The sequence below is a fragment of the Ursus arctos genome, unplaced genomic scaffold (genome assembly GCF_023065955.2).
Source record: "Ursus arctos isolate Adak ecotype North America unplaced genomic scaffold, UrsArc2.0 scaffold_23, whole genome shotgun sequence".
Lineage (NCBI taxonomy): Eukaryota > Metazoa > Chordata > Mammalia > Carnivora > Ursidae > Ursus > Ursus arctos.
In genome coordinates, this window is record NW_026622908.1 from 10127473 (window position 1) to 10144716 (window position 17244).

The window sequence follows — 17244 nt, forward strand, 5'->3', positions numbered from 1 at the left end:
CCAAGCTTGATTACTGGCCATTGCCCCTCCACTGCCTTTCAGTAAATATTTATTGAGCATCTGCTGAGTATTAGGCTTTGAGGATTTAAAGATGACTGAATTAATAAAGGAGATGACTAAGAAAATAGGCAGTGATAGTACAGGATAAGGGGGGACAAGTAACTTTACAAGGGAGAAATCTGGCAAACACTACCATAGCCAGATAATCACATCAGTGATAAATCATGTTGATATTATGAACTCATTATATAATGAGAATGACACTTTCCCTTTAGTCTTCCTCCCCAAAACCAATAACCTCAGTCTAACCATGAAAAACCATCAGACACACAAAGTAAGGGTCATTCTACAAGCTACAAAAACTGTCAAGGTCATCAAAAACAAGGAACATCTGAGAAACCGTCATAGCTAAGGGAGACTTAAATAAGAGACATGACAACTGAATGAATTATAGTATCCTGGATAGGATCTTGGGACAGAAAGGGGATGTTAGGGAAAAATTAATGAAATCTGAGAAAATAAAATGAGTTTTTTTTTTTTTTAAGTACAGTGTAGTAATATACTCCCCAATGGGTTAGTATTCTTTTATAAACAAAGAACCTTTCAACATTGAGGGACAAAGGATCAAACACTTGATAGAACAATGGGGAAAATACATGATTAGACGGTTTACTAAAAACGGTTCAAAAGTAGACCAGGAGTGAGATACCATTTCTTACCTATCAGACTGGTAAATATTTTTAAAATCTGACAACATGTTTTGTTGCCAGGGCTGAGGCGGTACAGACACTGTGATACATTGCTAGTAGAATGCATATTTGGCAACATCTAACCAAACCGTATACGCACTTACTTTTTAACACAAGAGTTTCACAGATAAGAATCTGTTTTGAGGGTATATCTCCAACATTCTGAAAATACCTATACGCAAGATTATTCAATATAGCACTGTAATTTCTAAATATTGACAAAAACCTAAGTGCTCATACGTAGGAGAGTAGTTAACTCTGGTATATCCCCACCATCTATTAAAAAACAAACAAACAAACCTGGAGATCTCTGAACTGATAGAGTGATATCCGAGACATACTGTTAAGAAAAGGTAAAGCTCAAAGGATTATCTTTGGTATGATATTCTCTTCCTGTAAGAAAGAAAGGGATTTGAGAAAATGCTTGTGTCTGCTCGTTTGTACAAAAGAAATACAGGAAGGATGAGCTAGAAACTAAAGAGCGTAGCTACGTATGGGGTTTTGTGGGACAGAGATGGAGAGAAAGGCACAATGGGGTTGAGGTAACGGATAACGAGGGCGTAATGTTTCTCTGAGGGTACCTTTTGTATAGCCCCGACTCTTAGGACTAGTATTATTTCTCATAGCCTTCATGTAATAAAAAACAACAACAACAACAAAGCAACCAGTATGTGTGAGGGTAGTGGTGGTGCAAAATGGAATACAAACACTAACAAATGAACTCAAGTATTACAAAGGAATAATGTAACTGCTGAAGGGGGTGGGAAAGGAAAGAGCTGTTAGAGTAAAATCTTGACTGGATATTGTGCTGAGGCTCCACGTAAAAAGACTACTTAAATGCTGTAATTTAGTCAGTCAAGGTGTTTCTCGCAGGGTATGACTTTAGCAATTCTGGGACTACTTTTTGTCTATAATAGCATGGACAAGTAAGTAAATATACTACGGTAATAAGAACTAAGTTTCTCACTGTTGGAGAAGAAGCTTTCAGATAAGTGCAGAAGGTTGAAATGAGTCCTATGGTGATAGATTGGAATGAGAGGTATCAGTATAAATTCACAGTTTTTAATATACCTACAGATAGATACAGAAATATAGGTGTGTGTGCATGTGTGGGTTAGTATATACGTATGTATTTCCTAGCTCTGTTGAGAGAGCTAGAAAAACCCCAGTAGCAGTGAGCGTGCCTATTGCCCAGATTTTAACACCATCGTCGAGTAAAAGGAACCAAGGCTCTTTAGAGAAGTGATTGATTCCATGGATGGTGCAGGATGATACAAGATGAGTCTGGAACAGCTTGTGCCACAAAGTGAGGAAGTACTTAAAAAGAAAAGGTGGGGGGAGGTGGGGACTTACACAGGAATACGGGAGCTAACCTGAAGTACTCTTTATGACCAAAGCTGGAGTAATTTGAGGAACACAGAAAGTGATAGTATTGGATTTTAGCCCATAGGATAGAATAATATCCATGGATCCATACTGACATAATCATCCAAATAAATAAATAAATGGAGAAAGACCAGCTTGAACTTGAAGTAAAATTTTCATTAATAAATACACAGGGGAAGAGAGAAATAGAAAATCACCATTAGGCAAACACCACAGTAATAACTTGCAGAAAAGATCCATCAATGGATGCTAAGATTAGTAGGCAAAAATTTAAGATGAAATAGGATTTGCATAGTTCAGAGTATCTCCCCAAGAAGTTTAAATACAAAGGAGATGTTAACTTTTCCAACAGACACCGCCACAACTGACTGATCAAGGTTAACATCACCATTAATAAGTCCTACTAACACCTTGGTAAAATGCACTCAGGGCACAACATCATTTTTCTGCTGTTCTTGCCAAAAATGTATAACTTTACTCCGATAATGAAAAAACATCAGACAAATCCAAGTTGACAGACCAACTACAAAATCAGTACTCTACAAAAGTGTCAGATACAGTTCCTGGGTGCAGTATTCTAGAAATGGTTAGTTCAAGGTGCTGAATATTTTAGTTCTGATCTTTTATATGGTTTTGAATTTTTCTAATTCATCAGTTGTTGGTAGAGGTGTATGTACATTTCTATGACTGAAGAATTGTCCGTTTTTGCCTTTTAATTCTATCAGTTTTTGTTTTTTTGAGGTTTATACTCATTTATAATTGTTATGTCTTCTTGATAAATTGACCATCCTTTGTGGTAGTTGTCAGCTGCCAAAGTGAAGTGTCCAGGTGATTTGAACCTCCCGAGACAGAGTGTAGATGTGGAAATTCATCTTCCTGAATATGGTTTAGGACTTTGAATTAGACTTTTGATAGTTATGGGTCTTAATGTTCACTGAATCCTTTCTCCTTTTCAACATTTAACATTTAATATATATTTGATTACCTACATATTATTAGTGCTGGAAGTTTTTACTCCATCTTTTATTGCAGCAAAAAGCAAAACAGAAACTTGCTAAAACAACTCAATTCCTTTGTTCCATTCTAATCTGTACCTTAAACTAACAAGTTGGCTTGTAAACAGTTTGAAGAAGTTTGAAAACGAGATACACAGAGTTGTAGTAAGAAGTAGAAAATACGGTGTACCATCCTTAACATATTTTGTTGCTCTTGTTAATTTTTGGTGAATTAAATAGTGAATGAATCTATAGTTTTTTTAGAACAGTGATTCGGTATTCTGTCAGGCTGATTAGAGATTAGTGGCATACTGAACTACTGCTTTTATTTTTTTATTTTTTTATTTTTTTTAAATATTTTATTTATTTATTTGACAGAGATAGAGATAGCCAGCGAGAGAGGGAACACAAGCAGGGGGAGTGGGAGAGGAAGAAGCAGGCTCATAGCGGAAGAGCCTGATGTGGGGCTTGATCCCATAACGCTAGGATCACGCCCTGAGCCGAAGGCAGACGCTTAACCGCTGTGCCACCCAGGCGCCCCTGAACTACTGCTTTTAGAAGTTCGACTTAGGCTCCAGTCTCTAAGTTATAATATTCTCATGCATTTGTTAAGCTTAATTATTTTTTCTCAACTCTATTTAGAAGTGTCATAACTAAAAACTGAATAAGGAAAAAAAAAACATATTTCTGCTGGTGCTGTACTGAAGAGAAAATATATCTGCATTGTTTTTATTGCTTTAAGTTGATCTGAAAATTAATTGGACTGGTTAATAATGGACACTGGGATTTTGACTACAGTCACTAACTCCATATATTGACTTTTGTTTGCAGAGTTATTAGTTCTGCAGTGGGAGTTAATGAGTTTATACATAGTGAAATTAAAGTTAACTCAAGAATTTTTAATATTAAGAATTAAGATATTAATAATATCAGCAATAGGATATTAGTGTATAGATTGTACTACCCCTTACCTAGGATGAAAAAGTTACTGAATGTATAGAATTCTTTATGTACACACTGTCCTTGGTGAGTATCTAAATGTAATACCTGTTACTCTATAAATGAAGACCCAGAGTCTGAGAGGGGACCTTGTGTGGTGGCAAGAATATGAGCTAGGAGGGCAGGCATGAGTTTGTGTCTTAGTTTTTTCATTCAATAGCCAAATGACTTTGGGCTAGTCACTTAATTTCTCTGAATTTTATGTTTCCCATGCCTTAAAATAGGGATAAATACTTATAACTTAGGTTTGTTTTGAGGAAGAAACGAGATGTAACATGTGTATTTGAAAGAAACCTGGTGATCAATATGTATTAGGGCTTTTTCCTTCCACTTTTTTTTGTTTCTTGCAGAGTTGGTTCAGGATAATTAATGCTTTTATATATGGTTAGTTTAGCCACCTAATGAAAAACTTAGACTAACAGCATGCTCTTTAAATTTAAATGGAAACAGTTTGGATATTAAAGATTTATTTAATTAGAAGTACTTTTACAAATATTTCTCAGTTGGCTGCATAATAGGCACTTAGTATGTATTTATTAATAACATGTTTATGTTTGCTTCATTGTCAGAAGATGGCCTGATAATAATGTCCATTTATTTCTTTAGATGTAGAAGATCTTTATGAACCAGTGTCAGTCCCATTCTCATACCCCAACGGACTCAGTGAAAACACGTCTGTCGTTGAAAAATTGAAGCATATGGAAGCCAGGGCACTGTCTGCTGAAGCTGCATTAGCGAGAGCACGTGAGGATCTGCAAAGAATGAAGTAATTTATCAATCTTACAGAAAATTAGTTATTTAGATCCCAAAAGTAATACCACTAATAATAAGGTGGAATATAGTAAAACATTTCATGTACTGGAAAGCACAATGTAGGTATTTAATTTTAAATTTATTTTAAGTTACCTAATGATATGCAACATTTTTATATGTTATAGATATAGTTGATTAACCTAAAATTTTGTGGTTTTACCTGTTCTCACATACTTCTTTATAATTACTTTTGTACTAATGGTTATTGTTCTGGGAGTGTTGTCCTCTTGAGTGCTTTTGTTCCTTGATATTGCCTTCCTTTGAATTACTCTGTATCTAATAGATTTCTCCATTTGCTTTTTTTCTCCTGGCTTTTAGAGGGGAGTAATTAATATTTTTTAGGTTTGGGTACAGTACAGTGTTGAAATTTTTGTTTTTAAAGAATCAAAGTATAATTATGTAGTATTTAATTAGAAAACCAGATACATAGGATGGTTTTCTCCAGTGAGTAAATTAGCCTTCTACTGGCTTAGTACTTCACAGAATTTAATGTGCATATGAATCACCTGGGAATTTGTTAAACTGTACGTTCTGATTCAGAGGTCTGAACTAGGGCCTGAGATTATGCATTTCTACCAAGCATAGCTTTAGCAGTTGGATTTATAAGTTGGTTGTCATTCCCTTAGTACCCATTTGATGGTTTGCCAGAATCTCTAGCAGGGAACATAGTATAGCTGATTGTGGTTCCCTTTCCCCGTTTTTGAGATTTTATGCTGGTTAATCTAGTAACCAACAACTCAACTATCTGCCTCTTTGCAATCCTCCCCCATGCATGCATTATAGATTCTTAATATGTTGTGATCAGAGAGGGAATTGAGCTTTAGAGCCACGGTGGGTGGTGGTGGTGTATGTAAATAATTCTCAGTTTGGGTCAACTTTCTGCGCATATAACCCTTCCATGAAATTACATGGTTTCAAAGAATATTAATAGTGTTGAAATATACCACATTGATTCAGCTGCTAAAATAAGATTTTAGAACAATAGAAATAATAAAGTTGAATAAAGATAATGTGCTTTTGTTCAGTTCAAAGATACAAACAGCTATAATCTTCAGTTGGCAGTGTTTTTATGGTTTGCAGAAGGAATGTTTACATCTGGGTTTGAATATGCTGTTCCTTAAGATCCAGCAGGGGGAGCCTTCAGTTGCTAAGGTAAAATGTTGAGTTAGAAGGCTCATCACACTGCATACCCCACTCCCTCCCCTTTCCTCTCCCTCAACCTCTAGCCTTTCCTTTTTTCATGGTCCAATAAACCTGTCTCAAGGGTGTATTTCAAATTGATTACAGACAATTTGCTCAGGATTTTGTGATGAACGCAGATGTCAGAACCTGCTCGTCATCTACTACTGCCATTGCAGACCTCCAGGAAGACGAGGATGGTGTTTATTTCAGCTCATACGGGCATTATGGGATACATGAAGAAATGCTAAAGGTTAGAAAAGAGCAAAAATGCACCAAATCCATACTAAAGGAAAAACAGAATAAAACAAGTTCTTAATATATATATGCTCTAGGAGAACTGGGGTTTTTTGGGGGTTTTTTAGAACTGCTTTTTAAATCTTTGGTGCTTAATCACGCATCTTGAGTTGAAAAGACTACAGGAGCATCACAGTCACTGTAAATTCTGTTTAAGATCATTATTAATTTTTATTATGAAATCTTTACTTTTGCTTAAAATAGAACATTGGAAAAAAAACTGTTTTTCATCTTCTCAAGAGCAAATATTAATTAGGAACAAATAAATTATATGTTTGCTTTTTAATGTACAAAGGAGATAATTAATTTTAGTGTTTTAAATAGCAATATTGACTTCGGTTTGGGCAAATAATTTTTCGGTACAAAGTTTAATTATAAATAATTCTCACAGTTGTCATGGCATAACTTTTTTACGTTTGAAATCATCAATATGTAGAATTTCCTAAATTGGTCAAATCAGGGTTTTAAATTTGGTTGGTTTCAATTTTTATAATGATAATGTCCATATAAAATATAAGTAGATTTCTAGCTATACCTAGTAATTATACATTTGATTATGTTATTATAGATTGTAAAATAGTAAGATGTAATTTTTTAATTCAGTAGAACTAAAAATATCTATAGTAGAACAAGTGTGGGAATGTAAAAAATTTATTGAAAAGGTTAGATGTTCATCTCTGAATTTTAGATGCCACTACCTTTTCTTAAAACCAGCCAACAAAAAATACATTCCTAAATTCCTTTCTCACAAGATTGTTTTATTTTGGAAAGCCCTGAGACTGTGTTCCCCTGACACAGATGCATTTAAAAGAACTAGGGATATTTAATAACATGTATGTATTTTGTTGAGTCAGGTTTGCAAGATCACAGAGTGGAGGTCTGCTGATTAATAGTAATTGTAATTACTTGTGGTCTTTTAAAGCAATGTCATGTCATTTCTCTACTAATGACATGTCACGGTTATGCTTTTTGTTGTCACTTGGGTAATGGCATAGCATTATAAATAACGGTTATCTTATAAGTGATAAATTATTTTAAGTTCAGAGTGAGTTTGTTTAAAAGAAATTGACTTACTCTGTTTTCTTTGTTAAAATTAATTTTATTGTGTCTAGAATTTTTTTTTTTTAAGAAGTTCACTTAAGCCCATGTTTGTCATTTTAAATCACCCCATTAATTTAAATGCCATGAACCTTTAGTGCCTTTGGTATGGAAATTGTGTGGGTTTTCAGACAGATGAAGGTTACTGAGACTCCAAGTAGGTAGTACATAAAAGTGTCCTAGGTATAAGCAGCAGGGAAATCCAGTTTGACTACTTATTTCTAAATGTCTGTCCTGGACATTTGTAGCTGTATATCCATAATTAGAGGATCTTCACACTTGATGGTGTATCTTTAAGTCCTTTTGATGTAAATACAGATTTAAGAAGTTCCAGCTTGAAGTTTCCAGTGCTACCTTTTCCCTTTCAGAGAATCATTTAAGAATCCCTATTAATATAATTTTCCTTGGGGATAACTTGATCAAGTGTTCATAGGAAATAAGGATATATTCCATGCAAAAAGAACTATTTATCCAATTTATATTTTGCTAACTTACATACTGCGGGTGAGTAGGAAATGTTTCATATATCAAGCAATATTCTGTTTCTTATCAAAACAATTCTTAGCTCACATAATCTGTTTAAGGTTGGGCTACTACCAGAATCTCACTTGATCTTTATAAATAATTTAAAATTGAGAAACCATGGATAGGATTTATTTTTATGCTTAGAATTGGCCTTGCTTTTATAGGAAGAGTATTTGGATTTTTGGTTGCTTAGTCTCAGATATTTCAATGACACTATTTTGGCATGTGTTGTGATTATAATTATAAATAAAGGTACTTTGTGATCTTTCTGGAGTTCAGATGAAGATGACATTTTTGAATTTCAGAGATATAGTTGATGGAAGGATGGATTACATGCACTTTCAGAATCCGTTGCCACTTTATCTTTCTGAAGTACCAGTCATTGTTGACTAATGTTGTAAATCCGAGATGCATCACTCTCTTTTTCTCAAAGAAAAATATTGTTTATCCTGGTGAACATTTATCACAGATCGTAGTACCATTAGATAATTTTTCTTTACTGCGTTCTTCTCATTGTATCCCCAGCTAACTCATGCATTCCTTCCACCTTCATGAGCCTGTACATTTAAAACATACTGTTATTTATATACGTAAAATTTGTGGTATGTACTTTTCTGTAGTCTCATTCTTAAATTTTTTTTTAATATTTGTAGGAATAATTCCATGGCATTACTAGTCTTAAAAAATTACGTTGCTTCTTAGTATTGGAGCTCTGATTTTATCTTCTTTTGTGTTTTAATAGGCTGGTGAAAAAGATAATTTTTAAAATTTCTATTACCTTATTTTGTATTGAAGTGTTAGTGTTTTCTTAGAGTACATTTTTTGAACTGGTTATGAGTGCTAGTCTTTTATTTGCTTGCATTTTCACGTTTAGTGAGTTTTCTTTCAATACTTCAGTTATAAAATTGAAGCTCTGCTATGTCCAACACACTCTGTTTGGTATACTTGGATTTTATTGCACCAGGGTGAGCATGTGAATGAAAGCAGATGGATCTGTAAAAAGAGCCGGGATGAAGGACTGTAGTTGAGAGAGCATTGGTGCATGGATTTAGGACAGGCGTTGTGGTGCTCGTGATCAAGTTGGAACAGTGGTAAGGCAGTGTGATTGGCGAGAGCTTTCCAAGTGACTGCCTCCTAGACTGATGTTCACCCAGCAAAAATCACTGGTTGTAGTATAAGATGAGTATAAAAATGACAGATATATGGAATGGTATATATTTTTTAAAAGACTTTTAAAATTGATTAGTTAATATGTGTAAATTTATTTAAGCATTCGATTCTTTTAGTAGTTCTTAAAATAATTTCAGGGAAAGGTTTAATAAACCTGATTTAAAATTTTGTTTATAAAGCAATTAGAAATAATTCCATCAGAAAACATGGAATTAGCTCTGCAATTCCCCGTTTTTTTATATCCTGTAATTCAGTATAACAACTTGGCTTTTAATTTAAGACCTTTATAAGGGTTTGTTGTGTTTTTTTTTTGGCCTAAAATTGTTTTTTGAAGAGTATGGATTACATAAGTTTTGATAACATAGGATTTGCTGTAACATTTCTTTTTACCTAGTATGAAACCCAAAACTAGAATTCCTAATCTATTTTTATTGTGCTCATTTTATTTACTTGGCAGCAGAGGCCCTTACTGCTTAACTTGCAGTCTGTATATATCTCAACTGAAGTAATTTAAAAGGGAATCGGCTTTATTCATGAACTAAAATAAATGTTCGCGTTCAGTGCCTGTCTCGGTCACAGGTCATGTGAGACTCCACAGAGTGTAGAAGTCTCAAATGTGAGCTGCAGGGCTCAAATGATTTACCTTTGGGATTATAGGCTTTTTTAAGCATCATTTCCTACTACAGACATTTCTAGAAACAAAACAGGATTATAAATCAGATAGGTGCTGATCAGTGACTTTCTTAGAAAAACCATACTCGTGTGCCTTCATTTTTTATATGTAACTGTAACTTTTACATTCATATCTTTTGGTTATTTTTCTCCCATATTTTAACATAGCATTTCAACATTTAACAGTAGACTCCCTTTACTACAGGTTGTCAGGCTCTAGATTCCAGGCCCTATTTGAAGGAGTAAAACATCATGTTCAGCTTCTGTTAGCTTTAATTATCAGTTGAAGTCTTGAAATGATAACACATGTCAAGACAAAAATGTGTACATCTTTAAGAACTTAGACCTTATCTGACTTTCATTAATTTTCTTTGTGTGTTGTTGGCATTCCTATTCTTTATTGTTTTCTTTTAGGACAAAAAAACTAAGCTTAGCTTTCCAAGCAAACTATCAGTATGTGATAAAATAACAGATATCTTCCTAGAAATTTTTATATTTTCAATTTATCCTATAAACAGAATGTTTTTCTCTCTCTACTCTAGGACAAAGTACGAACAGAAAGTTACCGAGATTTTATATACCAAAATCCACATATCTTCAAAGACAAGGTGAGTAGCATAAGCTACAGAATTCTACATTTCATGCGAATCTTGGGCAGTAGAAGTCCTCTCTTGGGTCTCATTGTGCTAGCAATTGATTTAGTGTACTCTGGCTTTATTTCGTGGAAGACTTCTATGATGCTTCTCTGTGGTGCAGAATCCTGATAGCAGAAATGTTGATTGGTGCTGTCATTCAGGGTACAAATTTTTTAAATTGAAATTCATTAATTACAGTGACATGGTTTAGTTAAACTTTGCTTATCCAAATTATTTTGCTTAAACCATATTACTGATTTACTGTGATTCCTGTGAATTTCAAATATATCAGATAAGGCCTGTACCAAAGCATACTTTTAGTGATTAATGTGTGTTAATTAGTTAAAAATTAATTTTAAGAAGTTATTATTAATAAGTAGGGTCAAATATTGTAAGGTAGAACTTAGGTGCTTTCTTTTAAGACTTCATTTACCCCTTTATGAGACGCTTTGTATTTTATAGTTAGTCTTAATACCATTTCAGGTTATTTCAAAGATGAAATTTCACACTCTGTGTGTGTGTGTGTGTGTGTGTGTGTGTGTGTGTGTGTGTGTTTGAAATTTGTGTCATTTGTCTTTCCTCCCTTATGAATTGTTTCATTTTTTCTTCTTCACTTCCTTCTTCCCTCACTTTCTATGTTGGCATGTTTACCTAAAAGTTCAGATTTTCTGTTTGTTCTTTCTTGTTGGAAATTAGTCCACTAATTTAGTCAAAAATATTATCATTTCTGCCACATATATACCTTTGTTTGGGAATTTTTCCCCATCCTTTCCACTTCAGGAACATGTATATTGATGGCATATCAGGTTTTTATAACTCCCCTTTCACTTTCATTTTAAAAGATACTTTTCCAAGGTTATTTCATAAACTTTACATGATATTGCAGCAGTGACTAACAATCTTTATATTTTGAAAAACTTCTTTTCCTGATTTGCGTATTGTTTGGAATATAATACAGATTGGCTTTTCATTTTCCGCATCTGTTTCCCAAGAGCTGTGTTTCACATGTGACTTAGCTGAGTTAGACAGTTGAAATTTATATGGTAATCTGATATCTTTGCCAAAGCATTACCTAACACGAAAGGTTTATGATAGTATGTGTTTCTTTGTGTTTACTGATCCCCTATATAGACAAATAGGTGATTTCATTTTTAAAATCTTAGTTTTTATCAGTTCTTTGTACTTAGCTTTTTTGTGTGCTTTTTATATGTTATTACAGCAGAGACTAAGAATTTTTTTATAGTTGGTGTTTATATTTATACCCAAGTGCTGGAACAATTTATTTAATATGTCTAAAAAACCACTTTGTTTCCCATGAAGCAAATATATTACTATTAAAAATTTTGCTTTATATTTATAGTTAGACTGTGCCCAGGTTTGTTTTTTTTTTTTTTTTTTTCATTAATATGTTGTAGAGAAATTAAGCATGTACTGGTCTGGGCATCATTAGTCCTGCCTGGCTTCTCAGGAACCAGATATATAATAATTTTAGAGAAGTGGGTGGATCTCTTTGGGCCTCATCTGTAAAATGAAATCATTTTAACCCCATAAAAAATTTTATGATTTTTTTTAAATTGCAAAAGCACTGTTTTTGAGCCTTTTCATAATACTTTTTGATACAAATACTCTTAAGAATTTGTTAAGTGAAAGTTAGAAGTATCTTTTCTAGTATCTTCGGAATAGACTCTTGTTTTTAGATACTTAAGAATATACTGAAAAGGCATAAATATTTGTAATTAGAAGATTAATCATTGAGAAATTAAGTAATTCTGAGTATTTCTACATGCATGGAATGCATCTTAGTACATCCGTAGACATACACAGTCACTTTCTGCTTCTAGTTTTTATTATAACGGTATTGAGAAATGTTAGGTATATACGTTATACATTCTCAGACAAAATACATGCCCATGGAAAATATATGATGTTTCAGTTATTTTGTGTTTTACTTACTGCTCTTACTGAAGACACTAAATCTGCCAAAGTCAGAAAACAGCTTATTAATAATTTGGGAGTATTTTTCCTTAGCAGTTTCTCTAAAATGCTTTCATTTAAGTTAATCAATGTGTAATTAGTTTTGCTTGGCATTTATGGCTTCTCAAAAATACACTGCAATGTAAAATATTATACCTGCCAATTTTTAATTCCTTAAAACACTTTCAGGGTTTAATTTCTGTAATAAACAATATTAATCTAGAACTTTCATATTTTTAAATGATTTGGGATACTTTCTTATACTATGGATACAGATTTAGAAAATTTAGAAACTATACTATCATATATTTAAGTATCATTTGATTATTTATATATTGCTTTCAAACATGTGTGTCATTGTCACTGTATAATATACCTATAACTATGCAGGGCAAGTATTTATCTCCTTTTGTACATGTAGATATTTGAGACCAGTGGGTTAATTGACTTGCCCTAAAACAGGCAACTAAAACAAAAACAAACCTGAGGGTTTTTACTCTTATTTTAGTGCCCTTAACCCTATGCCACTGCACTTGAAGCACCATTATTTTAAAATAGTATGAATAATTAGGGTGGGATGCATTAGTTATATTTTAATTGACATTTTTCATATTTAGGTCATATGATTTTAGTATGCCATGACAGAATATGTTCATAAAATTATTTAAATCTAATTATTTTTTAAATGTATGAAACAACTTGTTTTTCTAAGTTTTATTACCATTGTTTTTGTTTGCTTTTATCTCCATTAGGTAGACGAATTTTATACAATACTAGCTTTATATCATATTATGTAGTACATAGTAGATTTATTTTTCAAAAAGATGTTTATAATTAAAAATGTGTTTCTTCCTTCCTTCTCTCCCTCCATCCCTCCTTTCTTGCCTTTTTCCTTTATTCCTTTCTTAATATTGTTTGAATTCACGAACCTCCTGTGGAGGCCATATGGTTTCTCAGATTTAATTTAACTTTGGGTGGCATTTAATCGTGTTATCACTCAGTCATAATTAATTTCTATTTGTAGTCCATTGAAGAAATTCACAGTTAGGTGCCTTCACTATGCTTTTGATTATTATCTACAGTTAAATTGATTCACTTTTTTTCTTTTCCTTTTTTTTTTTTTTTTTTTTTAGGAAAAGGAATCAAATTCCTTCATCATTATATAAAATAACATTATTCTGTCATCATTTTTACCTTCCTTTGATTCTATCAAGTTTTAAGTTTCAGTTTATTACCTAATTTTGAGCTAGGTGTAATAAATAATTCATATATAATTTAAAATATTTTTTAAATACAGCCTTAGAAGCAGATTGGCCTATGTTTGCATGCTTGCTTTACAAATTACCAGCTTTATAATCCTGGTCCCGTTCCCTTCCCTCTCTGAAGCTCTCTCACGTTCCTCATTTGCAAAATGAAGATTAAGTAAGACTTTTATATATATATATGTGTATGTATGTACATAAATTATGTGTGTGTGTGTAGTGTTACAAAAGAACACATACTTTAATTGGGGTATATAATATATATCGTTCTGTATTTAGCTTTCTTCATTCAGCAACTTTTCTTAGAGATGATTCCTTATTAACATTCTTTTAGTGGTTCATACGTCCAATGTAAGAATGTCCATAAGTTTTAATTTTTAATACTAGAAACAATTCATATAAAAATATAAAATATTTAAATTTGTTTTTAATATATGTGAGAGTATAATAATAAGATAAATTCCTAGCAGTGGACTTCCTGGGTCAAAAAAGGTTATTTATACCTTGGATGGTATAAATAGTGCTGCTAGCCTGTCTTTCCATAAACACTATGTGATTGTTGATATTCCCAGTCACCGTTGCCAAATACTATGGTATCAAACTTCTAAATTCCACACTGACTTTTTATGTTTAATTTTTTTTAATTTAAGATTTTATTTATTGATTTGACAGAGAGAGACAGCCAGTGAGAGAGGGAACACAAGCAGGGGGAGTGGGAGAGGAAGAAGCAGGCTCCTAGCAGAGGAGCCTGATGTGGGGCTCGATCCCAGAACGCTGGGATCACACCCTGAGCTGAAGGCAGACGCTTAACGACTGTGCCACCCAGGCGCCCCTATGTTTAATTTTTTAATTTTGCAAATATCTTAGTTTCTGGAAACTTATCCCTTAGATCGTGTTATATATTTTCCATTTTTATTTTATGTCACATAATATTTCAAACTAATGTACTATAAGCATGTATGCTATTATGGTATTTTCTTGCTGTTATGGTTAATACATTTTATTTGTAACTTAAGAAAATGTTTTAATTTCATTTGCAATAATGTATAGTTTCCACCTTAAAATCCTTAACTTTTTTGTATGTTAAAGTAGTTATGTTAAAACATGCTGACTCAACTCAGATGGGGCACATGTTCAGGAAACAGATTCACCCTATGAAAGCATCTGGGCCTTGTCTTTCTTGGAGGGGCACAGGATAGGAGACACAGAGTAGTAATCTTTTGACAACTTTATTTCTTCAATAAAGATCAGGCTGTTTAGATTTTCTCTCTTTTGGAGTCAGTTCTGGTAAATTATGTTTTCAAGATACAATGGAATGAAGCACTCCACTCTTAACAGTAAACAATACAGAAGATAAAACACATACGAACAAACTTAAATAGTGTGCAGGGCTTGTATGAAAAAAACTTTTTTTAAATCTGAAGAACATGATAGATGATTTAAACAAATTGAAAGACTGTTCTTGAGTAGCAAAACTCAAATTGTCCATTTTCCCTAAATTAACTTAGAATTTTAGCTCAATCCCCATAAAAATACTAAGACTTTTTTTTTTTAAACCTAGATAAGTTTATTCTCTTGTTCTTACGAAAAAAGAAATACACAAAATTTCCCAGAAACACTGTGAAAAAAATTTTGCAGTGAGGGTGGACCAGCCTTACTTGATACTAAATTATTCTGTAAAGCTTCTGTAATTAGAATAGTTACTGGCACATGATTATATAAACTAATAGAGCAGAATAAAAATCCAAAATATATACAGAAATTTTACTTAATGCTCAAGGTCCCTGTCTGAGTCCATTTAGGTTGCTGTAACAAAAATACCATGAACTTAGTGGCTTGTAAACAACATAAATCTATTTGTTACAGTTATAGGGGCTGGGAAGTCCAAGATCATTGCACTAATTCCAGTGAAGCCCTGCTTTGTGGTTCATAGAAATGCCTTCTTCCTCCAGAGAGGAATCTGTCTGGGGCCTCTTTTGTAAGGGTAATAATTCCATTCATGAGTGTTTTTCCCTTATTATCTAATTACCTCCGAAAGATCCTCATTTCTAATACCATTACTTTTGGTTAGGATTTCAACATATAAATTTTGGAGGGATGCAAATATTCAGATCATAAGAGTCAGATATCAGATTAGTAGGGGAAACACAGACTGTTTAATAGCATGTTGGAACAGTTGGTTAGCCATCTGAACAGAAGTAAAGTTGAAACCATACTTGTTAGTATATACTATGATAAAAACAAACTATATTAATGAAACCATAAATATACTAGAAGGAAATGTATGAGGATGAAATAGGGAAGAAGATGGGGAGGGTCAGTCTAATTATGATCAAAATCCAGAAGGAAACCATAATTTCTACATAACAAAAGTCACTGTAAGGTGAATCAAAAGACAAAAGTATATGCTGAGAGAAACATTCCAAGTTATAGAGGTCTAAGCTCCTCAACTTACAAATAACTGTTATTTGACCAGATTTGATAAGAAAATTTTGATTAGAAATTTGATAAGGAAAAAAAACCTAACAACTGGAAAAATAGAGAAAGGATATAAATACATAGTTTAATAAAAAAGAACTACAGATGGCTCTGCAACATAAGGGATGATGCTAAACCTCATGATAATGGAAATGCATGTTTTAACTAGACCAATATAGCATTATTTTGTACTTACAAGATTGGCAAAAAGCCAAAAGTTTGATTGTATGTTCCATAGGCTAGTCTCACCTGTAAGGACATCAGCACTTAAACATTGCTGGTTGAATTGTCCTATTGAAGATAATTTACTTGATTATGTCTACGACGATTACAAGTATGTATATTCTCTCTGACACAGTGTTTTCACTTTTAGGAGTATATTCTATAGATTTACTCATGTGTGAATTGGGTTGAGTATAAGGTTATTTATAGCTTTGATTATCATAGTAAAATTTCAGAAACTGCCTAAATGTCTATCAGTAGAGAACTAGATGAGTAGATTATATGGAATCCTATACAACTGTATGAGAGAAAGAAGTTCTGTGAATTGATATGGAAAGATCTCTACGTTACATTGTTAAGTACAAAAAGCAGCATGTGGCGAGGGCAGTGGGGATCCTTCCATTTGTGTAAAAAGGGGAAGAAAAATGTATTGCATTATATTTGCATGAGAGTCTCTTGAAGGATAAATAAGAAATATAGTTTTTGATGTTTAAGGTATGTGATTGTATTACCTAGTTGAAGAATAAAATAGTTCTTGAACAATTTAATAAGTTCTTAATTCTAGTTCTGTTTTTCTTACGGTAGCTTCCCATTACTCAGAATAAAATCCAAAAGTTCTATGTGATATGGCCCCTTCTTAACCCCTGACCTCACCTCCAAGCAACCTTTTCTCACCCAGCTTAGCCACGTTGGTCTTGTTTTGCCCGATATTTTGTGCCTTACCTTTAATATCCTCCATGGCCAGAAGACACTCCTCTAGATCCCTGCATGGCATGCTCCTTTATTGCCT

The 17244-nt window shown here is 33.1% G+C and overlaps 1 protein-coding gene across 3 annotated transcripts in view; it reads left to right on the forward strand.

Moving 5' to 3' along the window:
• PRMT3 (protein arginine methyltransferase 3) overlaps window positions 1-17244 on the forward strand; it is a 125386-nt gene that overhangs the window by 6615 nt on the left and 101527 nt on the right. For all 3 annotated transcript variants that reach the window (XM_026512222.4, XM_048215285.2, XM_026512223.4), the window contains 3 exons: window positions 4736-4895; window positions 6230-6374; window positions 10426-10491. In XM_026512222.4, coding sequence (XP_026368007.2) covers window positions 4736-4895; window positions 6230-6374; window positions 10426-10491 — 371 coding nt within the window. The remainder of the gene's footprint in view (window positions 1-4735; window positions 4896-6229; window positions 6375-10425; window positions 10492-17244) is intronic.